The following is a 27,099-nucleotide window of genomic DNA, read 5'->3' on the forward strand; positions in this document are numbered from 1 at the left end:
ACAGCAGAGGGAGCTCCAGTCAGTCCAGTGCTAAGGAGCACACTGTAATGAAACCAAACAGAGCGAGTGAGCAGGTCTGGAGCGAGGACTGTACTTTATAATGTGATAACTTCAACTTAATGACAGCGTTGTATAGGGGTACTGGAACGGTACATCCTATTGAACCGAACCGGTAGCCTACGGGCGTCACAGTTCGGTGCACGAATTTACACGGAGAATACACGGTATAAAAATAAATAAAACTCTAAATAGCGATACATTTCGCTCTTATTCGCGTTTGGTGTGAACGCAGCATAATAAACAGGCTGCGATATCAAGATTGCAATGTTGGAGTGTGTGCTGCAAAGTTCAAACTGCAAAGTGTGTATATTTGTGTACACTCGCAATAAAATACAACATTGTGCTTTTGTCACACTCTAAAATCTTGTCAAACTGTAACCTACAACTGTCACCCAACCAAAATCACACACACACACACACACACACACACACACACTCTCTCTCTCTCTCTCTCTCTCACACACACACACACACACACCTAGTTCGTTCGCGCCCACGCCTCCCCTCTCTCTCTCGCGCGCACACACACACTCCAGCATTGCAATCTTGATATCGCAGCCTGTTTATTATGCTGCGTTCACACCAAACGCGAGTAGAGCGAAATGTATCGCTATTTAGAGTTTTATTTATTTTTATACCGTGTATTCTCGTAAATTCGTGCACCGAACCGTGACGCCCGTAGGCTACCGGTTCGGTTCAATAGGAATACATGTACCGTTCCAGTACCCCTATACAACGCTGTCATTAAGTTCAAGTTATCACATTATAAAGTACAGTCCTCGCTCCAGACCTGCTCACTCGCTCTGTTTGGTTTCATTACAGTGTGCTCCTTAGCACTGGACTGACTGGAGCTCCCTCTGCTGTCCATAAGGTGCATCTGCACCAGCCATTTCAAACCCAGCCTCCAGTATTTGGGCCACGCCTCCTTATTTGCATACACTCCTCAATCCTCAATCCTCAAATGCCCAATCCTAAAAGGCTAAATGATTAAATGCCCAATCCTAAATCCCTAAATGCCCAATCCTAAATTCTAAATGGCTAAATGACCAAATGCCCAATCCTAAATACGAAATGCCCTATCCTAAATACCAAATGCCCAATCCTAAATACCAAATGCCCAATCCTAAATACCAAATGCCCAATCCTAAATACAGGGACGGACTGGGACTAAAAAACGGCCCTGGACTTTGACTAGGCCCGGCCCAAAGAAATCGGCGCGCGGAAACTCGACAACAATAACGCCTGCCGTCTGGCATGAGTGTCACATGACTTCAATTGTGGCTCATGATACTACCATCCAAATTATAGCTAACAGCATATTATACAATCTATTCCATGCTGTCTTAAAATGAATTTATTACTTAATAATCTTAATAAAATTATTACAGTAATTAATCTTAGCTACTGCACAAATAATAATACCACATCTAAATGAAAATAGGCTAGGCCCTACACCATTACAAATGTAACTTCTGTATTAAAAATCTTCAAAGTTTGTAAGCATTAACTGTAACGTTACCAACATTTTTAAAAGTAAAAGCACAACATATTTCTTAATATTAGCTACTGCATTTTACAGCTAAAATGTTTAAGTTTAGCTGTTTTAACTACTGTAATCATTAAAAATGTAGCAAGCTGAATATCACTTCCTAACATCATCCCTAGCAAGTAACTTGCAAATTAATTTCTGATTAATTCGGTTCGGGAGTAGTAAAGATAAAAGCCAGCCCGCACTGGTTGGGTCCTTGTATGCGCTTCGTGAGGCACACACACACACTAGCACACACACGCAAGGTCTCTAGCTCGCTCCCTCTCTCTGCCGTGCGCGCGCTACGCATGCGCGCTCTTCCTCGCTCTAGATTCCGGGAGATTTTAACTAATTTGCGGGCATCAGGGAGCCGCTATTAATATGCGGGAGACTCCCGGAACTTCCGTGAGACTTGGTATGTCTGTGACTGCGTGTGTGGCGGGTGGTGGGCCGGCCCGCCGGCCGTCCTGGAGTACCGGCCGTTCTGTGATTCTCCAGATCACACAGATGGCCAGTCCGCCCCTGCCTAAATACCAAATTCATTTTTGACTTAGACTTTTAGTTTTCGACTTAGACTTTTAGTTTCAAACTTAGACTTTTGGTTTTCGTTTAAGACTTTTAGTTTTAGACTTTTAGTTTTCAATCTGACCCAACAATCCCTCCATAGCACTTTAGCCACGAGCGCTTAAAACCGTGCCTCCCCATATCTTGTGAAATGTCTTCAAACACGGATTTATTTCTGTAACAACCCTGCATTTTTGCCTGCACTGTCTCTTCGCCCCAAACACTCAAAAGACATGAATCCTCCGCATTGCTCCACTGTGTGCATCCTTCGTCCTCCATCGCGCCTATAATAAGTCATGTGATCTCAGTTGGCAGGTCTTGATGCACAATTCTGATTTGTTGCCTATATCCGATTTTTTTGACCGTCCGTTTAAACGTTCTTTAAATTGTGACCCATATCCGAGTCATGTGTTTACACTTGACTGAAATGTTTAAAGGGGTCTTCTTGCACAGATGGACGGACGAGATCTCAGGACTGGTGGGAACATACAACACGATCTCATGAAAGTGAATATAGCACGAATTTTATTTCTCTTGCCATTTATAGGCTACGCCAAAAATAGTTTTTGCTTGCATATGATACGCACTGTAAAAGTGCGTATTGAACGCCATAAAGTGCGTATCATGCAAGAAAAAACTATTTTTGGCGTAAATGGCACGTAAAAAAAAAAGGTGCAATATACGCACTTTCATGAGATTGTGGCGGTCTTTAACGAGGAGCAGTGAGTCCGAAATTTTAGGATGAGCAAGCCAACCTTTGTTGTGTCAACGTGTGTCCACATTCCTCTCCTATGACGACACAATGTTTCGTCGGGCCATTCCGTCCCTTTTGCAGATGCGCGTCTGGGTTTCTCTCGTCATTAAACCGTGGAGACATAGCCTAATGCCTCAGAAAATCCGATCTGCCTGTTTACATGACAGTCGCATTGGCACATATCTGATTTATTTCCACATATGAACGAGGCCTGAAACCGATCTCGAAATATCCGAATGCATGCGGGGGGTTTTCTGTTTACACTGTCATAGAACACATCCGATCTGTGTCGCATATGAGTAAAAAATCGGAATTGGGTCACATTTCACTGACAGTGTAAATGAAGCTATTTGAGTGAGGCCTGAATCCGATCTGAGAAAATCGGAATCCATGCAGTTTTTTCCTGCTTACACGTGCATGGGTCATATCCGATCTGTGCCACATGAGCGGGAAAAATCGGATTTGGGTCACTTGAACCATGCAGTGTAAATGAGGCCATAGGCATTCAGAATAAGCCATTAATATGTGCTTTATAAGTACTAAAAAACAGCCAATATCCTAGTAATATGCAATAAGCAACTAGTTAATAGTGAGAATTAAACACTTAACTAAAGTGTTACCTAATTATTTTGCTGTAATAGAATTACAGGATTTTTTTTGGAAGTGCAAAAACAAAAACAAAAATTATTTACATTTATACCAACTGCAAATGTATTCCTCTACCTTAAGAAAACTCCTTTCACGCCAACTAAACATTGTAACTAAACTTAGTTACTTATTCACTTTTAGAATCCAGTCCCCATTAATATTACTTTTTATAGTTTATTATTTATTATTTATTATTTATATATATATTTTTATATTAATAATAACGCTATTTTGCCAAAAAAAAATACCGTAACTGTCTCTCTTTATCAGAAATACAATTTCATCCCAATACAAATGCTTGTGCATAATGTCACTACAAAAGTATTAATATTAATTAATATCATTGAATATTAGAATTTATTTAAATTTCTGCCATAAATTCTTTACTTTAATTCTGCATTACTCTGGTTTAACCCCTTAAAGGTCTTTAGTCTTTTCAATTCAACTTGAATATTAGAGTTTTATATATTACATATTTTTTTATTTTATATAATATTTATGCTGTAATTTCTTTACGTTCATGCCACATTATTTCGGTTGAACCCCAGAGTCTTTATTCTTTTTGCGCAACAAACCACTTTTGTGGAGCTTTTACAAACTGAAAGCTGCTCTAAAGACTCTGAAAACATTAGCCCCATGAATGTTTGTACTGTGTAGTATACAACAGGCAAGACAGAGTGCTGCTCTTTTACTTTGAAGTACATAGTGCATGCTGACTATAGATTTATTTAATTAAATCACCACCTTTTGCAGTATAATAATCATAATAGCCAGCGGTGTGATTTTCATTGTATTTAGATTCATTGTGCAGCCCTTGTGTAGACATTAAACAAGTCTTCTGTAACATCAGGTGAAGATTGCTGTGAAGTGAGGATGAGTTGCGTCAGGTTGATTTAGGTACATCAGTGTGTGTGTGCGTGTGCATGTGCGTGTGCGTGTGTGTCTGTGCGTGTGTGTGTGTGTGTGTTCCATGGGGACACACTGCATGACTGTTTTCAGTCACACAGCTCATTCAGGTAGCAACTCTTCCCAGACAAAGAGGAAAGTTGGAACGATGAAGCTTTGGAGCTCCAGGAATGGGACTCCCCTCTGGTGAGCTTCCCTCTCACTGGGTTCACTGGACATCTAGCTGTCTTCTGGTCCCCCCAGCCTTTGTAGCTGGACTTCAAAGTGGCTTCAGATTGTGCGATTTATTTGCCTTTTGCTGGAATGGTGCTCATAGGGAGCAGCCTGTTTCATCCATACATATCCCTCGTGGGTATAAATGCAACAAAAGGCTTAATAAATAATGAAACGGCAGGCAAATATCAGTAGTTTCTTATTTGAAGCGTTTGGCAGTGAGCCGTGTTTCAAAGGGGGGCAATATAGTAGAACTGGGTTTGCTGGCTATGTAAAATAGTCGTGTGTATGTTTTTGATGTTCTGAAACATTGGTGTACCACAAATCCTGGGGCCTCCCTGCAAACCATGAGATGGGGCTCCGCCTACACATTGTGACATCATGCACAAGCGTTTCTTATTGTGGGTGCAACAGAATAGAGACAGACAGTTATGGTCTTCTCCGGCATTTTTTCATTTTTCATTTAATACATTTTTTAATACGAGTCTATTTCTTTCTTTTTTTTTTCTCTGCTGTGTGTGACAGTTACTTTTTAAATGTCCTGCACATTCATCCTCCTCTGATACTCTGGTGCTCAAGGTGAAAGCATGTGCTGTCAACTTTGATCATTTGAGGATGCATCGATTTTTTTTCTTGTGGCGGTAAGCCCGAATAGCAAGATGAAATGATTTGGGGTTTGGGGTATTTGAACATGCATTGTTGTTTTGACAGCAGAAAAATTTAGGAAAATTAATAATAAAAATAATATTGTGGCAAGCAGGACGAGGCTCAGGGAACAGTGCGAGGCCGGTGGCGCAAGTGTTAATTAGCATCACCTGCGCGCCGCACCAGCTTCGAGATCTCAAAGAGGAGCTCTGGGAACATAAGAGGAGGAGCAACGACAGTGAAGGACGAGAGTGGACCAGGCCTGGACTATTTAAGTTAGGTTTTGTTTATGTGTGTGCGGCAGTCGTCTGTGAGGGGCTGTCTCTTTACTTTAGTTTTGTGTTTGTTTATTTTGATGATTAAAGGGTTTAAAATGTTCGCCGGTTCCCACCTCCTTCTTCCCTAAACACTAACCTCTTTACATTGGTGCCGAAGCCCAGGAGGAAGGAGGGACACGCTGTCGGAGAGCCCTCGCTGCTGAGGGGGATTGCGGTGCTGAGGAGGTGTGTTGCTGGAGCGATTGAAGAACAGGTGGGACGGAGAGCTCGCTGCCTTACTCCTGGGTCGAGGTGGGATGGCTGCCGTCCATGAGGGGACGGAGGAGTTGGCGCCGTTCGCCAGAGACCAGGCCTGCTGCCGTCCGCAATGATGGGGAGGAGCAGGCACACAGAGGGAATGGGGAGCATGCTGCCGGGCCGCCGTAGCGGAGGAGCCGTCTCTGGCCGCCCGGGCGGAAGAGTGTCAAGCCGTTCACCGAGGAGCATCCAGTACCATCGCATGGCACCGCGAGTGAGAGCCTCTTTGCTGGCCGAGGACCGAGCGCTAGTGTGTCCGGGAACTGGAACAAAAAAATTTTCCTCTCTCCCATCTCTCGGCTCTGTCTCTGCTCATGCTTCCATTTCCTCTCCTCTCGCCTCGTTTGTCCTTCCCCCAGGTGCTGCGATTCAATCACTTGAATGGATGTGTGCGGTGCTCAGATCCCCATTCTTGATGCTGGGCAATTCCGTCCGCCACACTGGCCGGTTTCTCTTCCCTTCCCAGGGAAGAGCTAAGGACTAAGGACTGGAACCGGCGAGGAAGAAATTGCTTGAACACCACCGATTTGCCACCTGAGACCTGTCACTAAAAGATTTTTTCTTTTTCCCCACTGTCGTTACGTCACCTGACCTTTCTCCGGCCAATGTAATTGGCTTGTTTTCCACATGTGCTTTAGACATTGGCTCACGCAGAAGCATTCCCATAGTGTTAAAGGGGTGGTTTATTATGATTTAACTTTTCTAACTTTAGTTAGTGTGTAATGTTGCTGTTTAAGCATAAACAACATCTGCAAAGTTACGACGCTCAACATTCAAAGCATTCTACATGTTGTCACTTCTTCTTGAGTCTCTCCTTCATTGTCCGACTCCGGTTTGAACATAAGGCAGAACAGTTTCTGACATTTTAGTGCTTGTCTGTGTGAGGTAATCGGAGCTGCGAACACACACACACACACACACACAAGCTCTCGAAGCTCCGCCCTCTGTGCCGGGAGCAGCAGCTCATTTGCATTTAAAGGGACACACACAAAACAACGCGTTTTTGCTCACCCTCAAAAAGGGAAAAATTTTACATGCTATAAAAAAATATCTGGGGGTTATTTTGAGCTAAAACTTCACATACACTCTCTGGGGACATCTTTGACTTATTTTACATCTTGTAAAATGGGGCATTATACCACCCCTTTAACATCATAACGCAGCCTTGAGTTCCACTCGAAAGGGAACTTTCCTTCCTTCACATTAGAGAAAGACAGCTGACAGACAGCTGCTCCTTGATCATGTTAATTTGTTTGTCTTCTGTTCGTTATGCACCTGATCAATAATCAACATTTAAGCACATGATATATTGTCTCCCTTGATTTGGATTCTGTGTAAATACTTTTAGCCTCTGTGTACCCTCTTAGCATTTTATTCTATGCAGAGAAAAATCATAATACAACAATACACTCAAACATTCACACATACCATCAAGCCTCCAGAGACTATCCGCAGGCACCTCAGCAGCACATCGACCACGTACAGTTGTTTCATAAAGCTGACACCACTATCTGTTTAGTGTCATCCTCAATTTCCAAGCATCTCTCATGCTGTCAAAGGTAAGTCAGCTCTTTTCTCCAGTTATTCTGCAAGCGTGAGCTCACGAAGGAGATCAGCTGACTTACCTGTGGCTTGGTTTTCAGGCCTGTGCCTGAGGGCAGAGCTTCTCATGCATTGGCTCATACTGTAGCTATCACATCAGCAGCACCTTCATATACTGTACACATCTATCAGAGGCCCCTTATGGACCACCAGTGGTTTTGAACAACACGGAGTTCATTCTGAGTAGAAATGTCAAAATGCATGTACTTCATATGTATGCACCAAGTAAAATAATGTGAGAATATCTCTGATACGGATACTGTTTTTCTGCAATATCGTTAGTGCAGCCTACTTAGTTTGTCTGACCAACAGATCTCAAAAACAATATCCATTTTTCATACTATTATTGTGATGCTCAAATTAATTTAAAACAATTGATTTTTTAATTCTACTAAATGTTTAAAAATATTTTATATATATTTTAATGTACACGCCTTTCAAAAGTTTGGGGCCAGCAAGTAAAAAAAAAGAAAGTTTTTTTTGAAAGTCTCTTCTGCTCACCAAGGCTGCATTTATGTAACCAAAAATACAGTAAAAACCGAAATATTGTGATTATTATTACAATTTGAAATAAAAAATTTTTATTTTAATATATTTTAAAATGTCATTTATTCCTGTGATGGCAAAGCATTATTACTCCAGTCTTCAGTGTCACATGATCCTTCAGAAATCAATCTAATATGCTGATTTGATGCTCAAGAAACATTTATTATTATTATCAATGTTGTGAACAGTTGTGCTGCTAAATATGTTTGTGGAAATCGTGATTTTTTATGAATATAAACAAAAACAGCATTAATTTGAAGTAGAAAATTTGTGTCTTTAATATATCTTTAATTAATGAAAGTAATAACTACTAACCCCAATCTTTTGAACAGTAATGCATATTTAATTAATTTTTTTTATTGTTTTATTAATATAATATAATTTCAGTGGTTATGGGCCATTATATGAAAATAGTTATTAGATTATCATAATTTTTATATTGGTGAATGTAAACCCAGATAGTTATATCAGTAAAATTATTTTAATAAGGCAAGATAAAAAATTTGATTTTTGTCAAATATCGGATTCGACATTCTAGTGTAAATAGGGTCAGATGAAAGCCCTAATCTGACACTAAACTGAATATGTGACTCGTATAAGCATTAAGTCAAAAATGCATTTCTGTTCTATAATCGAAATGGATTGCTAAAGAAAGATTTCCACTTTTGCAATGCTGCTGTCAGCACCAACTCAGCTGGTACAGCTCAGTGAAGTAAGCTTTGCAGCTTAGATTTCATTTTCAAGTCCGAGAAGAAATCCAGACTGAAGATGCAGACTTACTCAGGCAAGACAGGGAAATACTTTTGTCATCTGTATTCCCATCTGTTCTCTCACTCCTTCTATTTCTTCCTGTTTCTTTCTTTCCTTGCTTTAGGTAGGTAATATTATTCATCACTTTGAAGAGGTGAATTATACATAGAGATTACATAAAGTTAGAGGCAGCATCTCATGAATTTCACATCTAACACATTTTCTCTTAATTATTAATGCTTATCGCACAGACCAAAAATGTTTGTTGAAGATCTCCAAATTTGATTAGCAAAAAAAAGTGCAAAGTGACACTAATGCTAATGCTAATGTTGCCAGACATGAGACCAGTGTGAGACACACATGAGACCAGACCCTTATTTGACTCTTAACCATGCACATTCTTCCACAGAGGATATGAAATAACAAGGTACTTCTTGTGCTGGGGTGCGTTTCCCATACAACGACGTAAGTCCATAGTACGATGCATCGTTGAAGAAATCAACTAGCTAGTCATGACTGTTTCCCGAAACCATATGTCGCAAAGTGGTGTTCAACCACATTGGTTTATGACGTCATGCACGTGGTGGAGTAATAACTTATTTTAATTAAACTGTTTGAGATCGAATTAATGCTAGATGTTTTGATATACATTACAGACAAGGAATATTTCAAATTTTTCTCAGTTATTTCGCTTTATTTCCAGATTTAATCATAGGCTCGTTCTTAGAGCACGTTCGCACATGCGCAGTCTTCAAAAACAGTGCTTTATATATCTTGACAAACTCAAAGATGTCAAACACATTTGTATGTGTTCTAAATAAAAGACACAGGTTGTACTGAATGTCAGCTTGCTTATTTTGCTCAAGATACGGATTTATTAAGTCCACATGTCATGCAATTTTGAAACTATGCTTCTAACCACAGCTCGAGAGCTGTCGTTCCAACCACACAACTTTGCGATGCTGTTTGCGAGTGTTCATTGGAACGATGGTTTCGGGAAACACCGACTCGTTGAACTATGCTGATAACGACAGAACTTGCGACCATAGTTGGCTAACGATGCTTTCGGGAAACGCACCCCTGTCAGGTTTATTCTCTAGATGGATGCTGAATGAACCTGCTGTGTGTAATTTAATGTTACAATTATTTTAATTATATTTGTTTATTCCACTGTTACTGTGGTTACTGTTGTTTTTGTTAATTGGATATCCTCTGTTGACAAATAGTTGCCTTGTTAACACATTTGCAGCAAATGAAAACTTGTAAACATGCTGTTGAAATGGCTGAAGTTTTAAATTCATGAGGCATTGACATGGTTTATGTAAATTCACATGGGTTGTTAAATACCTTTGAAGCTAATTGATCAGAGATTTGAAGAGGTTGGCCTGTACAACTGATAAGTCCGTCCTTATCCTTATGGTGAAAATTGCCATTTATTTTTTAAAACTTTGAATTAAAACATGCTTTAATTCTCTATGTTGACCACACCTGCTACATTAGAAATTAAACTGATGCTAAAATGCTTTTCGGTGAAATTTAAAGGTTGGGTGATTTTTCTTTTTTTCTTTTGTGATTGAATTCAAGAATGTTTAATATACGTGAAGAGAGCAATCCATTAGCCTTTCAATTCAAATCAATGGCTCACCAGTGCTTTCTGCCCTGTAAGTATACTCTATGCAACCTGGACACTGGCATCTTGCTTTAAGAGAACTCCAGAAGCATATGACTGATAACTCTCTATTATTTCATTTATTTATTTATTAAGCACTTTTACACAACTGGTCATTGAACATAGTGCTGTACAAAAATAAAGACAAAGACATAGCCATACAAACACACAGACATTAACGCCACGGTTAAGTGATGACGAAATAAACACCTCAGCTTGAAAAGCCTACAAGAACAGCTATACCCTGTTAAATGCTAAATTTAAAAGGTATTTCTTAAGCTTTTGTTTAAAAACAGTTAATTTAGGTTCCAATCTGATAGGAAGAGGTAGGTCATTCCAGAGTTTTGGAGCAATCGCTACAAAAGCTCGATCTCCAACTCTCCGTTTTGTTCTAGGAGTCGTTAAAACCAGCTGGTCAGCTGACCTCAAAGACCGTTTTGGTTAATATTTCTTAATCAGATTTACCAAATACAATGGAGCCATACCATGCAGTGATTTATAAACAAAAAATATCAATTTTAAATTTATTCTGTAATCGATCGGTAGCCACTTTAAAGTGCTCAAAACTGGGGTAATATGATCTCTCTTACGAGTACCTGTTAAAAGTCTCGCAGCTGCAAATATATATAAGGGGGAAATATGCATCTATTTCAGATGACAGCCATTTCTGCCTTATTATATTATTTATAAAAAAAACAAGACATTAATTATATACATTTAATGAAATTAAATATATAATATGAATGAAATATTTGCTTTTGTGTGGCAAAATCAACTTCAACCAATAGCTTGCAGAGGAATAAAACATTAGCCTACAGTGCTTAGCATAAGTGAACACACCCATGCTAAAGTTGACTAAAAAGAGGAATAAAAAATCATATTTTGGAAATTGATCTTAATGCCTTAATTTAAAAAATGAGGAAAAATCCAACCTTTAAGGACACCAATTTTCTTTGTGAATGAATAATGTATCGTAAATAAATAAATGTTCTTCCTTAAAATACAGGGGGCATAAGTCAGGACACCCCTATGTTAAATTCCCATAGAGGCAGGCAGATTTTTATTTTTATAGGCGAGTTATTTCATGGATCCAGGATACTATGCATCCTGATAAAGTTCCCTTGGCCTTTGGAATTAAAATAGCCCCACATCATCACATACCCTTCACCATACCTAGAGATTGGCATGGGGTAGGCAGGCTACTTTCCATAAGATCATTTCTCAATGCAAATCAAACCAGCTATTAGGCTAACTGAAATAAAACCATGCCAATCTCTTGGTATGGTGAAGGGTATGTGATGATGTCCTGACTTATGCCCCCTGTATTTAAAGGAAGAACATTTATTTATTGACGATACATTATTCCTTCACAAAGAAAATTGGTGTCCTTAAAGGTTGGATTTTTCCAAAAAAAAATTAAGGCATTAAGATCAATATCCAAAATATGATTTTTTTTTTATTATTCCTCTTTTTAGTCAACTTTAGCATGGGTGTGTTCACTTATGCTAAGCACTGTGTGTTAAGAATTTCTCCACAGCACTGCTTAGTGCGACAAGATGTTTCAGGTCATAACAGACCATCTCTGTCAGCGAGCACTGCGATGAAATGGACAAAAAGAAAGCAGGAGGGATGGAGGATACGAGAAAGGTGAAAAGAACAATGAAGGAGCGAGAGATATTGCTGATTAGAGGACAGAGAGATAAGATGAGGAATAGTGCATGTGGGACAATGACTAGATGGCATCAGAGCATCTGACAGCCTGAAGGAGTCAGCTTTTTCTTTTGACCCCTCTACACAAGAGTGATAACACACCCTCAGAGGTACCAAAAGACTGAGTTGGCATTGATTGTGCGTGGATGAGATTGAGGGAGAGATAGAAGAACTAGGGGGCGGAGGTGAGGTGTTATGGTTGATTCTGCAAACGTCAGCATTTTCCCGCAAGATTTTATGTCCACGTGTGTGTGTGTGTATGACTGCACTTGTTTTCCCTTGGGGCACCTCATTTGTAATTTTCACCAGCACATCACAAAAACTAACTTTCTCAGATCATTATCATATTTCTTAAACAGACTTGACATATTTGAATATTGCATATTGAGTGATCTCCATTGGAGCTAATCAGTCTCTACAAAGTCTTGGAAGTGCTGAAGCACTGATTATAGTACATATGGGGTGCGGAGAGAAGCAGGCATCTAGCCAAAATCTTCTCTAGCACACACACACACACACACACACACACACAGAAGAATGTGTAGAGAATATTTGGCATCTGTCACCAACTTTAAAATGGCTTCAGTTTATTTTTTTCCAAGGCAATTTTTTTGTCCTCTCACACCTTGATTTGCAGTTTCAAGATCCTTTCTGAAATCATATTGTGTTGCTTTTAACGTTTTGTTTTTCTCATTTGCCACCTGCTTCTGTGTGACATATTCATATCTTTGGAGAATTTAGCATTCCTGTAGTGGTTTGGATTAAACCTGGTCCAACAAAACCTGTCTGGGCACAGAGCCCAAACAAAGCACAGACTGCAGTCAAAGTGTCATTTTCTATAATGAGTGTATTTGTATGCTAAAGTCACCTCTGTCAGCAAGAGATATAGTTGTTGTGTGTCGTATGCTCTCAGCTGTCAGGACGTGTCATCCGTGCATACATAACGTAGTTGGAAGGTGTAATGTAGTGGCATGTTCTATTTTTTTATTCTCTCTTTCTCTCCCTTATAGCTCTTAATCTGCTCGGCTTGAATTGGCGGCTGAAGCCCACAGAAGGGCATCTAGTGAACACTGGCCTCAGCATGAGTATTCCTGGCATTGGCGATGTGGCAACAGTGCCCTCCGGAGGCAGAGGTAAAAGCAAAACACGACACTGAAACCCTGAAACATGACCATGTGAAATCCAAATCACCTGATGACATTAAATGCAAACCCCCTGATAACATGAAATCCAAACTGCTCTCTGTTTACACGTCAATCGTTTTATATTGCATAGTTCATGTGCATTCATGTTGTTCTAGTGGGGTAAAAAAAAGTTAGTCATAATTCTGTAATTGTAATAACATAATTACAATGTAATAAAAGTAACCATTAGTGATGCGCGGATCACGGTTATATCCGCGGACACTGCAGATAATCCGCGGGTTGGGCGGGTCTAGTAATAAAAAAAATAACATTCCAAAGATTGCTGGTGGGTCGCGGGTGGATGAGAGATAAATCATTAAAGGATTAGTTCACTTTTAAAAAAACTTTTGCTGATAATTTACTCACCCCCATGTCATCCAAGATGTCCATGTCTTTCTTTCTTCAGTCGAAAAGAAATTAAGGTTTTTGATGAAAACATTCCAGGATTTTTCTCCATATAATGGACTTCAATGGTAGCCAAACGGTTCAAGGTCCAAAAGACAGTTTCAGTGCAAACTGCAAACTGTTCAAATGGTTTTAAATGACACCAGATGATGAATAAGGTTCTTATCAAGCGAAACGATCGCTCATTTATAAAAAAAAAGTTTTATAAGCTCACATGCTCGCCTTTCTCTGTTCTGTGTAACTCTCCTGTTCGAACTCGTTCATCAAAATGAACAAATCTTTTTCCGAGTCAATTCGTTCATTTCGGTCGTTAAATGAATCAAATGACTCGAAAAAAGATTTGTTCATTTTGATGAACGAGTTCGAACAGGAGAGTCACACAGAACAGAGCAAGGCGGGCATGTGAGCTTATAAAACTTAAACGTTGTTATTTATTTTTTAAATGAGCAATCGTTTCGCATGATAAGACCCTTATTCATCGTCTGGTGTCGTTTAAAGACATTTTAAGCTGCATCTGAAACTGTTATTAACTGTATTTTGGACCTTGGACCGTATGGTTCCCATTTAAGTCCATTATGGAGAAAAATCCTGGAATGTTTTCATCAAAAACCGTAATTTCTTTTCGACTGAGGAAAGAAAGACATAGGCATCTTGGATGACATGGGGGTGAGTAAATTATCAGCAAAAGTTTTTTCAAAAGTGAACTACTCCTTTAATGTGTGTTGATTTATTAAAGACTCGGAACTGTCATTTCACGGTAAAACGCAATGAATGAACAAATGATGTTTTATAAACAAGGTTCGGGAGGAGCACGTTCAAATAAATCATTCCAATCAACTCGTCACCAAACTATTACATGTCTACCCTATCGGCACGAGAGGAAGCATATATAAATATCCACTGTCAACTCACCTAACATTCCTTGACAGTTTCAGCATCCCTCCACCACCCCGACTCCTCACCCCTGGCTCATTCTTCCACAGTCAGGAACGGGGGAGTACTATGGGTTCGGGCTGCATACCGAGCCCGGAGCTCTCTCCTCGGACAGCACGCCAAATATGCATTTATTCTATCTGACTTATTTGTAAGTGTGAACTCGTGAAGCTGTAACGTTTGTGTGTGCGTGATGCGCAGCGCTCGTTCTTTCAGAGCTGTGCGCTTTCATTGACTTGCGTGATTTAAATCTCACACAATCATATTTATAGCTCCTAACTTAATGAAGCAAGCTGTGTTACTATAATGAATAACTACCTCAAAAGGTAGATCTGAATGTGCAATATACTTTATCTGAATTGAATACATACACATCTCTCACTTTTGTGCAGAGCAATTACCTCTCCGTGTGCCATATAGGTTTCTGACCCCTGGTTTAGGCTATTAAAGAAATTAAATTTAGCCAAAGAACTTTTGCTCTGAATAAATGTTCATTTGAAAGCAGCCTTCAGTGTAATATGTTACCATATCATCACGCTTAACACTGAGATTTTGAATGATTGTATTGTGACGATCGGGTGCGGGTCAGGTACGGATATCTAAATCAGAGAAAATCATAGGTGCGGGTGGGTGACAGGTGGATGATTTGTTTTTAACAGCGGATTCGGGTGACGTTAGAGCTGATCTGCGCATCTCTAAGCATGTTTTCTAGAATAATTTTCTATTATGGGTCTTTTTCATTACGGTAATTTAATCTTTTTAATATGACCTAACAATATCTATTTAATAAAATATTAACAATAACATAGCGCAAGTGCAACCCTGCATTTTTTTCTAACTGAGTATTTTGTTTCACTAAGAAATATGCCATGTTATAATAGATTTTGTATTGTCTTCAACTGGTCCAACTCAATGCTCCTCCTGCTGTTCTGTATGTAATGCTAATGCAGTTATTTGAAATGATGGCTGGATTTAGTCACAGTTGGCTGTTTATAACACAGTTAGTCTATGTCAGACTGAGGCTTTGTAAGAATAATCTGAGCCCAAACAGTGATTCTTCTTTACTGTATAGAGAGTACATTAGTGTAAAATTACAGTCTTGTATGCCTTTTTCTAACAGCGACCTTTGATAAACAGTGTTATTTAGATCTCAATGGACTTTAGTTAATGGTTCAAAGCTCTGGCTAGCTCTCAGTGGCTCAAACACAAAGAATCTCGCTGTCTGTTGTGCGTTCACCTCAAATGATTTATCATTATCAGTGTCGACACGTTTAGATGATAACGACTGTCGCTGACCTTTAGAGAGTGCCGGTATTGACGTTCCTCACACACAGTACAGTTTCTTCTCCCTTTAGATAGCTCGAAAAGAGTGTTTCTTTATGGTTTCAACTGGGGAGTGTGTGTGTGTGTGTGTGCACAATCCTATTTGTTTTGGACTGGTAATGCACAACATAGGCTCATTGGAAAAACGTGCTTCTAGCTACATAAAAAAAAAAAAAAAATTTGTACCTATACAATTCACTCCAGTGTCCAGCTGAAATAAACACTAGTGGAAGTAAAACACCAACAGCTTTTATTTCCTTTCACACCAATTATGATTAATAGGACAGATTATCGATTAATACATACATTCTTTTGCACGGTTTCTTGACATGCAATACTGTTAAGACCTAAACAAATATATTTTACCGATTGCCTCACATAACCAGCTCTATATGTATACCTTTTCTTACATTGTACAAGTCTTGTGAAACACGAGTCACAATGCTCGATAAAAGAGCTCAAACATTTGTATAAGCAAGCTAAAATGCCATGGTTTACTCACATTTGCTTTTGTTAACACTATCAGTTATGTTTAGGGTAGGATTTAATGTAGATGGTACATTACTTTCAAATGTGATTGACCTTTTCAGAGAAAATTGAACATGCACCACTTACTGGACTTGCCACTTTGAAAATGCAGCAGAACATGCAAGAAGCAACGCAATATCATTTTGCAGAAATGCCACAGGCACATTTTTCTAATGAGCCTGGGTTGGTAATGGAAGGACTCCTGTCTGATACTGGATATACATAATGTGGGAGGAAGGACATCATGTGCAAAAGCTTTAGAGTGCATTTGCTTTCTCTCCTGCTGTTTTTCCTGAAGTGTCTTTTCCCCTTCATTTTGATGGAGAGCTTTCTGGAGAAGGGCTAGCTGTCCTACAGACACACAGACACATGTTTAATGGTGAGCTGTCAGTGGGCGGAGAAGAAGCATGATGCTGGGCTCAAACCGTTCTCCAGTTTTAATGTTGTTGTCATGAGGATATACATGTCAGGACTTCAGTGAACATCGGGACATTTGACTGCACATCACCTTTTTTACATTATTGATACTGCTTGCAATCTTAATGCAACATCTATGGGACATAAATTAAGCCTTTTGAGGAATCTTTGACCATGCCCTTGCTATGAGGTGATAGATTCTTCACCTACATTTTCTGCTTGAATCAACAAGCAGGTCATATGACTTGTAATGTGAAATACATTTGAGTGAAACAGAATTTTCAGTTGGAAAATATATGGCATTACTTGATTTCATCCACTGGGAATTGAAGGCTTGAAAAGGAACAGACTTTTGTTTTTTTGTTCCAACTCCCTCCAAGGGCCATTTGGAATTCCTAAAGGCAAAGAGGTACTGATAGTGATCAAGGCCTATAGGCCCAGATGTGTGTACATCAAGGGTCTGCTAATTGTCACACCTTTAGGATGGTGGGAAGGGATAAAGGTTGTAACTGTTGCTCGCGGGTCTCTTTGGCACTTCTTTGGCCACATTCACATGAAGCCAGAGCTTTCCCGATCCGGTTTTTTTCCCCTCGTTCTTAATTTTTTTTTCGTAAACAAGGCGTCGTCTCAAGAAATATATGCATACACATGAAACCACTGAAACCGACTGAAAACGATGTAGTATACATGCCAGACTAGTATGTGGCGCTGTAATTCTGCCACAGAGATACACTAAACAAGGAGAATAAGACTTGGAGCATGCGCATAACCTTGCATGCTCTATACGAACCCAACACGACAGCTAAGTGAAGACGAAGATTGCTCACCGTAGTAGCATAGGAGCAGAAGATTTTGCTTTAGTAAAGCTAATAGGCTCAGTTGCTTCTGCAGATCGAACACAAGCATATAGTCCGCCATTGTTGTGACTGCGTGTTGAGTCAGCGGTGTGTGACTAATGCTGACACGTGGTGTGATGACATCATCGTTTCACAAAATGTACGGATTAGCCATACACACGAAAACGCAAGGGTGTTGGTTTCAGATTTATCCACTCTGAGACCCGTTTTCAAAAAATAGCAGTTTCAGTGTCCCAAAATGCCGGATCCGTCTGGACGAAACGCCAATACGATACAAAATATGTACGTATACAGGCGTCTCTGTGTGGACAGGGCCTTTGTCTCCTCTTGGGAGCTTTGCTCTTCATCTCTACCTGAGCTCTGCCTTTCATCTCTCTTTCTCTCTTGCTCACTTTCTCTTTTCCTAAGCACATTCAGCCTTTCTTCAGTCCCTTAAACTCCTCAGATACTGATACAATCTGTCATTTTCTCTAGAGATAGCTAATCATTTATTATAGTTTTATTATTGTTATTGTAGGTTTATAAAGGCAGGCTGAGGGGACTGGCCTAGTCGTATCCAGACTAAACAAGAAAGTCCATCCATACCAAGACCTGGGTGTACGTGTACTTTTGTAAGGGGAAAGGAAAGAGCCTTTTTCACTGGCCCTGATATAGGCAGTTCTGGCTGATTGAGAGCATGAGGAGTGTGAACTTCAGCTCCACAACAGAAGACTCTTCTCCATGGGATTTTTTCTCCCACTTTCTTCTGCTTCCCCACCTATCTCACTTTCTCCATCTCTCTCTCTCGCTCTCTTAGTGTATTGCTCTCCTTCAGCACAGAGCTGTTCATCCATGCTCCCTGTTAATGAGGGAGGTTGGTGCGAGCTCCCACAGGTTACCAGAACGGGCCGCTTTAACCGACCTGTCACTCAGACCTGACACTGGGTGTACGTGCTCATGTTCTCCGGCAAAAAAAAAGAGAGGCTTGATCCATTTAGGGAAAGAGCCTGCTTTGCGCTCTATCAATTCAATTCATCTCTCTCCATAACTCATTTAAATGCAGCCAGAGGTTTTTGCAGGCAGAGAAACAGATTGTCTCTGCTTATCAGGGCACATCAAGCATCGAGAACGCCGACTAGACTGACAGCTAACACCAAACCCACTCATGTTGCACTGGCCCATCAGACACAAAAAGAGTGTGTCTGGGTGTGTATGTTGCTTCTGATACCATCAAGGCCCGTTTGCTGGGTTATTTTCTGATTGGAGTTGCTGCAATCTATCTGCGCTGTCAACATGGCAGCAGTTTTCTCTCTAGAGGACAGAATTAGCAGGTGTAGTGGGAAGGGAAGTGTGCGTGTGTGGCCATTGCTGTCATGCAGAGGTATTATGATCTCAAGGGAAAAGACAGGGTTTGATTTAGAGTTGATGACTTTGGCAGCCCGAACCACACACTCATTAGCGCAGAGCTGCGTCTCTGCGGAATAATATATGTTGATTTTTCTTTGTACACACAGCAAATATTTTCCCACAGAGCTGAGGATATTCCCCATTCTCCCTGTCTTTGAAAGACTTTTTTTTATCAAACAAATCTTGTTTCTTCTCTTGGCGTCTGTCTCAGGGCCGTGGGTGTTGAAGAACAGCAGTATAAACAGTGGGGAGTTGGAGCTGGGTCAGCGTGTCAGTCAGGATGTTCCTCCAGGCGTCTTCTGGAGGTCTCTGCTTCACCTGCGCCAGCCACACTTCCTCAAATTCAACATCTCCCTGGGCAAGGACGCACTGTTTGGGGTCTACATGCGGAAAGGCCTGCCTCCTTCACATGCTCAGGTGAGCAAATCGCCTCATGTCTTGTTTCTGCTCTTAAAGGAGCCATGTCCATTTATAATTAAGGTTGAGTATCCAGTTTTTAAATACTAAAACCACGTACGGTTCAGTTTTTGTTAAAGGGTTAGTTCACCCAAAACTGAAAATTCTGTCATGATTTACTCACCATCATGTCGTTCCAAACCCACCTTTCGTTCACCTTCGAAAAACACAAATGAGGTGTTTTTAATGAAACCTGAGAGATGTATGTCTGTTCATTAAAAGTCAAAATTTTAATTTGTGTGTGTCAAAAATGTATATAAATAAAGACATATAAACATTATTGTATGTGTGTTGATGTTTATATGTAAATAAAAGCCTAAATTAAATCTGTGCATTATATAAAGCGATCTTGTCTCCTCAGTAAACTTAGACTAGACAGCTCAATTCATGTAGATTACTTTTACAATGTCTTTATGGACTTTTTGGATCATGAAAGTGTTGGTGGAATGGACTTTTATTTGAGGGACAAACATCTCTCAGGTTTTATTAACAATAATTTTATTTGTGTTTCGAAGGTAAACAAAATTCTTCTCTCTGATTTATAATTAAACAGGCTGCTTTTGAGAATACTCAAGTGCTGATATCGTAATCTATTGATTGACACTGTTATGATGATCACACTGCAAACACCAAAATCAAGTGTAGGGTCAGTTCTGGCAGGTCATGTTAGTCAAGCTCGCATCAGCTGACTCTCAGCTGATCCACGTCTACCTATAGGAATACGACGCCTATCACTGTATACATAAGCTCCTTCAGTATTATCAGCAGATATCGCGTTTCTCAGGAGCCAAATCCCTCCTCCATCCCCAGCTCCTCCTCTTGTCAGTCAGGATTTGGCATTCCCCCTGAATCAGACTAAAATTCTTTAATTATGTTTTACATTAAAATTAATTAATGATATCTGCAATACATTCATGTTGGTCAATTGTATTTGACGATAGTGGTCCTGACAGAAAGGGTTAACATACTGATCTGACAAAACCCAACCGTTGAAAACTGGGATTTGTCACGATTTTGTGGGACAGTGTGTGAGCTAACCATTTTAGAGCAAGGAAATCTGGTTCTCTATAATGTTCCTCCTTAAAAAGACAGGTTTTTGTTAATTACCATGAAGAGACCATCTGTGTAGACAGGCTTTTTTTTGCTGCAACTCTTCATAATGAATTGTAAATGATTTCCAAATTATCGCTGCATATTTGTCTGCAGCATTCTTACATGTGTCTTATCACATTTCAGAGTTGTTATCTCCTCTACATTTTGATTTAATTTGACATTTTTGATTTTCATTACAGTGTTTAGTGAAGATGACGTCCTGTTTTCACCTCTCTCTCTGTGTCTCTTCAGTATGACTTTATGGAAAGGCTGGATGGAAAGGAGAAGTGGAGCGTTATTGAGTCTCCTCGTGAGCGGCGCAGTATTCAGACCGTTGTTCAGAATGAGGCGATCTTTGTTCAGTATCTGGACCCCGGCACTTGGCACTTGGCCTTCTACAATGACGGCAGAGAGAAAGAGTCAGTCTCATTCAGCACTGTGGCTCTAGGTACACACCTCCAGCTTTTATTTACACACTAAGGGTCAACATATTCAAAAAGATGGTAAAATAGAAACTTGGTTGCTTGGTGACCTGCTGTTTAGAGGATACATAGTACACATGATCCACCCTTAACCTTATATTATATTTCAATTTGAATGTGTGCAGTTGAAGGAGAGCTCCTTTTATTGCTTTCACTTACATTTCTTAAGGCCACACAAGGAATCGTTGTATTTGTAAAATAAAAGTAAGCACTGAAAAATGTTTGTCCTGGCAGTTTAGTCAATATCCACTATATCCACAAAGGTTGCCATAGTGATGACTTCGCATAAGCGCAATGCCAACTTCGAGGCTTTCTTCTACAACAGCTGAGAGGAGCTGTCAGTGAAGGATGGAAAAGTGGGAATTTGACCTCGTGTCTGTCATGATATCAGGGAGTGATGCAGAACTCATGAAGCGTATAGGAGGCATTGCTGTATTTTACATATTCATGTACTGTATATATTGTATGTTTAAATATTCATGCATAAACTGCTCAGTTGTTCACTCATTCAAAATTCAGAACATAGCAACTGTTGTATGCTTCAATATATGGACAAAGAATGAGTGAAAATGCATAGGAATTGTGACCCAAATTATCTAATAAAACAAACAAACATAAAAAATATAAAAACATAAAAAATCATATATTAATCAGATTTAAAACCAAATATGAATGTGTTTCGAATTGGGTTTGTAAATATATATTTAATACACTACTGACTAGGGTTTTGTTTTCTTTCTTTCTTTTTTAAGAAATCAACTGTTTTATTCAACAAGGATGCGTTAATTTGATCAAAAGTGACCGTCAAGACTTTTTCATTGTTACATTGTTTTACATTACAAACAAAATTCAGTAGAATAGAAATGCTGTTCTTTTGAACTTTCTATTCATTAAAGAATCTACATTTAATCAGAACAGTTGCTTTCAATATTGATAATAATAAGAAAGGTTGGTAACAATTTATAACTAGTATAGTGTAATAAAGTATTTACAAAGCATTTTCAAATAGTTAATTGATAGATTATAAACTGTAGTTAATACATTAATAGACTATATACAAATAGTGAGTTCTTAATTCATTGTCACTGTAATTAACAAAGTGTTATTGTTTAATTAGCTCATATGTAAAGAGTTAGATAATGCTTAATAGTTAGCTATAAATAGTTATCACTTTAGATTAGGTCACGGAAAATGGGAAAATTAAATTAATTAAGTGCCTTTAAACCAACCTTTATTATACAATATTAAAAAAGTTCCATTATTATTGAGTTCATTCAAATGTTTACAAATACATTAAGCCTATCTCCAAAGCTTAACATAACCACTTAAAAATAAATAAATAAATAAATGCTGTCAATATGAATTACGTTGTTAAAATACATCAGTAAGGATTAGGGGTAGGTTTAGGGGACAGAGTACTGTAAATAAAATATGCAGTGTGTGTGTGTGGGGTGGGGGGGGCAAAAAAGTATTTGCACACTTTCTGGTTGTCAAACATTAGAATAACATGTTAAGAACCGCACCTGTGCTTACTCTCTTAGGACACCTGGGTGAACATACATCCACTCAAAATAACCTTGAGATTAGTTGTTTTCTGATTAGAGTCAGAAAAGTCAAATTAGTTTGGAGAAAATGATGGACCATGATTTGTTTGCAGATGCCACTGTGATATTTATCCAATAGAATGACATCCATTCATTTTTAAGTGTCCAAATATTTTTTTGGGTCCACTACATTTAAAACAGTATGTATGCATATTCAGTTTGAGGAGTAACACACACACACACACACACACACACACACACACACACACACACACACACACACACACAATGTGCTCTTGAGGTCTCTTAGATCTGGAGATCAAATGATCACATATTTTATTAATGTGTGTATCTAACATTCGGTTGATGGCTACTGTTGATTTGAAAAGCATAATTTATTTTAGCTTTGCCACAGTTATAGTGTTATATTTCCCATAAGGCTTTGGTGAAATGTGTCACAGTAATTCACACATTGCCACTGAACTGTCAATAACGCTGACTGAAAGTTCACGTTGCACCATGCTGTGTAAAAGATTATCTCACAAAATGCAAGGCAGTTCATAGTGTTATAACTCGCTTTCTTCTGTCAGACAACAGCTTTTAAAAGGTTTTCTAGATTTGTGAATGTTACATTCCACTGTCCCTCATTAATAACTGAGGGTTGTAAAATGCGTGTGTCTCTTATGTGTCATCTCAGACTCAGTGGAAGAGTGCCCACAGAATTGCCATGGCAACGGAGAGTGCATGTCAGGAGCGTGTCATTGCTTCCCAGGGTTCCACGGCACGGACTGCTCCAAAGGTACCGTTTACTGTCACACTGCAGGAGTGTTTACATTAAAAATGTTGTTTCACATTGCAGAATTTGTCAAAATATATTTTTTAGTTGTCTTACAGAAAAGCTGTGTTGTATAAAAACATTTTGTGCAGTAAATAACACCTCACTTTCACATTTATAAATGCAGATAAATTATATAGTTTATATTTATTATGACAATTAAGATTTTTCACATTGTGGCATTATTTTTAAAGGGGTCATGAACTGCCTTTTTTATAATGTTCTCTGAGGTCCACTTATAATGTTATCAAGATTTTAACATAAAAAACTTCTATACTTCTATAAAAATCTATACATATTTTGACCCTCTTTTTCAAACATTCCATTTTGACGGGTGTGTAGCATTTAAGACTTGGAAGTAAACGCCCACTGCTATGATTGGGTAACAGTTTGCATATAAAAATAATTTTCAATGTCCCCGCCATTACACATGTGGAATTGTTTTGAAAACTTCTGATGTTGAAAAATATCTTGTTACATAGTTACATTTGCCAACTATATGAAACATTCATGCGTATTAAAATGCTTTATAAGTCTTGGTTGTGGCAAATAAAGTTGAGGTACTTGGAGTTAGCACAGTTATAATTAACAAATGATGACTTACAGTGTTTTGTGTAAACGGAATTATAAATGAATAAACCATTGTCATTCTATTTGGCTGTTCATCATTTATTATCATTTGCAGTGTTGTGTTTTAAATAAAATGAAACGTGTTGTAATCTCTTACTGATGACAAAACGTCTCGGTTACGTATGTAACCCTCGTTCCCTGAAGGAGGGAATGGAGACGTAGTCGACGTGTTGACTGATCGGGATCACGCCAGGGAGCCAGTCATCTTCGAGTAGTATTGAAACGAGTAGTATGGAAGTAGTATGGAATTGGCGTGCGTGACTTGCATCACACACTCTGCCCCCGCGGCGCGCGTATAAATACGGAAGTGGATGCACGTACTAGTTGCTTTTCCGCTGAGGAGCTAAACATAACTCGGAGTCAGCGGTGGTCCAGCAATAGTGGCGACGGGACTACGTCTGGGAATAAATCATTCAGGGAATGAGGGTTACATACGTAACCGAGACGTTCCCTTTCAGTCGCTCACGTTCGACGTAGTCGACGTGTCGACTGATCGGGATCCCAATTAAAACACCACTAGTGCTACCACCTTCCAGTGCCTAGACAAAAGCCTCCTGATATCCCCACATTATTGAGGCGGAGAAGGGACAGGGCTTAGGCCAAGGAAGTCACTGCTGTTCCACAGGACCACTGGGAAAGCGTACCCTGTCAATGGAAGGAAGGGATGCTGCGGAATCCACATCCTGCCCGAAGGGAGGTAACATGTGGAGAATACACATATGAACTGGGCGGATGACCGGGCAGTACAACATATGGAATGTCACTGGGGTGGCTCCAGCCTATGACAGGGGGGAGACTCAACCGGACAGTGATGGCAGAGGGAAGACACGGGCTCGCCACAGGGAGCCGTACCGTGGAAGAATACACATATGGGATTGCCGTACCGTGGAAGAATACACATATGGGATTGCCGTAGGGATCACAACATATGGACCCAGCCTAACACAGGTTCCACCAGTGCATACGAGTGATAGGCCTGGCTTCGGACGTTCCGCCACGTCCGTTGCCAAAGGGTATGGAGGAACTCGACAGGGGTCGTCTAATAAGGGGAACTCTACTGGAGCAAAAATTGCGCACGTATCCAGTTCATAGGAGGGGAATGGCCCAGCAAGCCGAAACTTCGAATCGGGCTTACAGTGAAACTGGCTTCATGTGAAGGGAGCCCATGGGAACCTGCGGTTCAACACATAGGCTAGTTCTCTAGCTAAACGTTATAGGTGTCGCCCAGCCCCCAACTCTATTTAACATCTGTTTCAACGCCTAGGAGGGAGCAATACTCTCACTTAGGAGGAGCTCACCACCCAGGTGGGCACGTGCATCTTGGGAAAACTTTCTCACCAAGATGAAGGCAACCACATGTAGTGGGCCAACATCTACTTGGAAACAGCCTTCCCTTCTGCTGGTCTCCGTAACAGACAAGAGCTGGTCTGAGGTCCTGGCTTTGCTCTGTGCCACCGGACACAGGTACACCTGTATCGCGACAGACCGCTCCACTGGAGGGAGAGCCTCGTAACCCACCACCGCTCCTCCGTCAAGGATAGTGAGGGGGGAGGAGCTACTCAGGCAGTTTCTGGCAGAGAAAGGTGCCGTCCATGACCTGGTAGCTCTCCTTGCACTTTGTTGAAAGAAAAGCACTGGGGCGGCGAGCTGAGAACTAGCGCAGCCCGCCCCGAGATACCAATCATCCAACCGAGATTGTTCGGGACACAGTGGAGGATTCCATTCGAGCCCGACAGCCTTGGCAGCCCGTTTCAGCATAGCTGACATTTCTGGATCTGGCTCGGGCAACGTTACACTCCCAGAGGGAGATAACGAAGCCGAGTCATCATTTCCAGAGGTCAGCTCACCCTCCGATGCTGCAATCGGTATCCTGTCCTCTGGAGGGGCCCCGAATGAAACGGCTGGTCGGTCCATTACAGAGGGACCAACGCGCTCAACGGGGAGCTCCACCAACTGCGGTGTGATAGAGGAGTGAGGGGCCTACAGGGATTGGTTACCGTGCGGGGAAGCCTCACTATGATCCTCTGATCACCCATCCCACACGGCGCCGTAAAGGAGCGTGGTAATGGGGACTCCACCTTCACGCATGAAGGCGAGTCTCGATCTCAACACCGCGATAGTCATGTTCTTGCAATGATTCTCGCGAGCGGGCATGTCGGAGAATATCGTCGACACGTGCTACACACTGCGAGCGGGCATGTCGGTGAATAGCGCGGACACGCATAAAAAACACACCGTGAGCAGTTATGTCGGAGAATAGCGCGGACACGCGCTTCACACTGTGAGTGGGCTGCGGGCACCCAAAAGATTGTTTGACTATCAATAATCCCTCACATCACTCATTTTTTAAAAATATTTTATAGGTGAAAACAGACTTAAGGAACAGGCTCCAGGGTTACCATTTAGCAGCATATATGCTCACCATCAGGGGTGTTTGTTGTTTGGACAGACCTGCCCCCACTGCTAAAAAAAAATCCTAAAGGAAACACTGTAACTCTTCTCATTTGAACTTTTCTGAAACATTAACCAAGATGGCCTAGTATTGTTGTTGATATGAGTCTGTGTTGTCTCGTTTTTTCACCGTTTTCTTAAAGTTAAGATAATCTGACTGAGGAATCTTAGACAAGTAAATATTGTAACTGTGGTCAAATGTAAATTAACTTGTGCCTATTTAACTTTATTCAAAAAATATTATTTAATTCTGCAATTTGCCTTCATTGGCGATTATCATCAATTTGATTACACAGATACTAAACTAAACAGCTAGACAATGGCATCTCTGAATTCAATAATGAAATGCCTTTAACTGAAAATTGAATGTTTTATCCTATTATTATACATTACTGACACTCTATCC

The 27,099-nt window shown here is 40.1% G+C and overlaps 1 protein-coding gene across 1 annotated transcript in view; it reads left to right on the forward strand.

The window, feature by feature from the left end:
- Window positions 1-27,099, forward strand: part of tenm2b (teneurin transmembrane protein 2b) — a 300,496-nt gene that overhangs the window by 245,688 nt on the left and 27,709 nt on the right. Inside the window, exons 8-11 of the mRNA XM_056262103.1 lie at window positions 13,181-13,303; window positions 19,415-19,620; window positions 21,004-21,199; window positions 23,475-23,576. Coding sequence (XP_056118078.1) covers window positions 13,181-13,303; window positions 19,415-19,620; window positions 21,004-21,199; window positions 23,475-23,576 — 627 coding nt within the window. The remainder of the gene's footprint in view (window positions 1-13,180; window positions 13,304-19,414; window positions 19,621-21,003; window positions 21,200-23,474; window positions 23,577-27,099) is intronic.

Source organism: Rhinichthys klamathensis, unplaced genomic scaffold, assembly GCF_029890125.1.
Source record: "Rhinichthys klamathensis goyatoka isolate OS25496 unplaced genomic scaffold, OSU_Roscu_1.1 h1tg000191l_1, whole genome shotgun sequence".
NCBI classification, from domain to species: domain Eukaryota; kingdom Metazoa; phylum Chordata; class Actinopteri; order Cypriniformes; family Leuciscidae; genus Rhinichthys; species Rhinichthys klamathensis.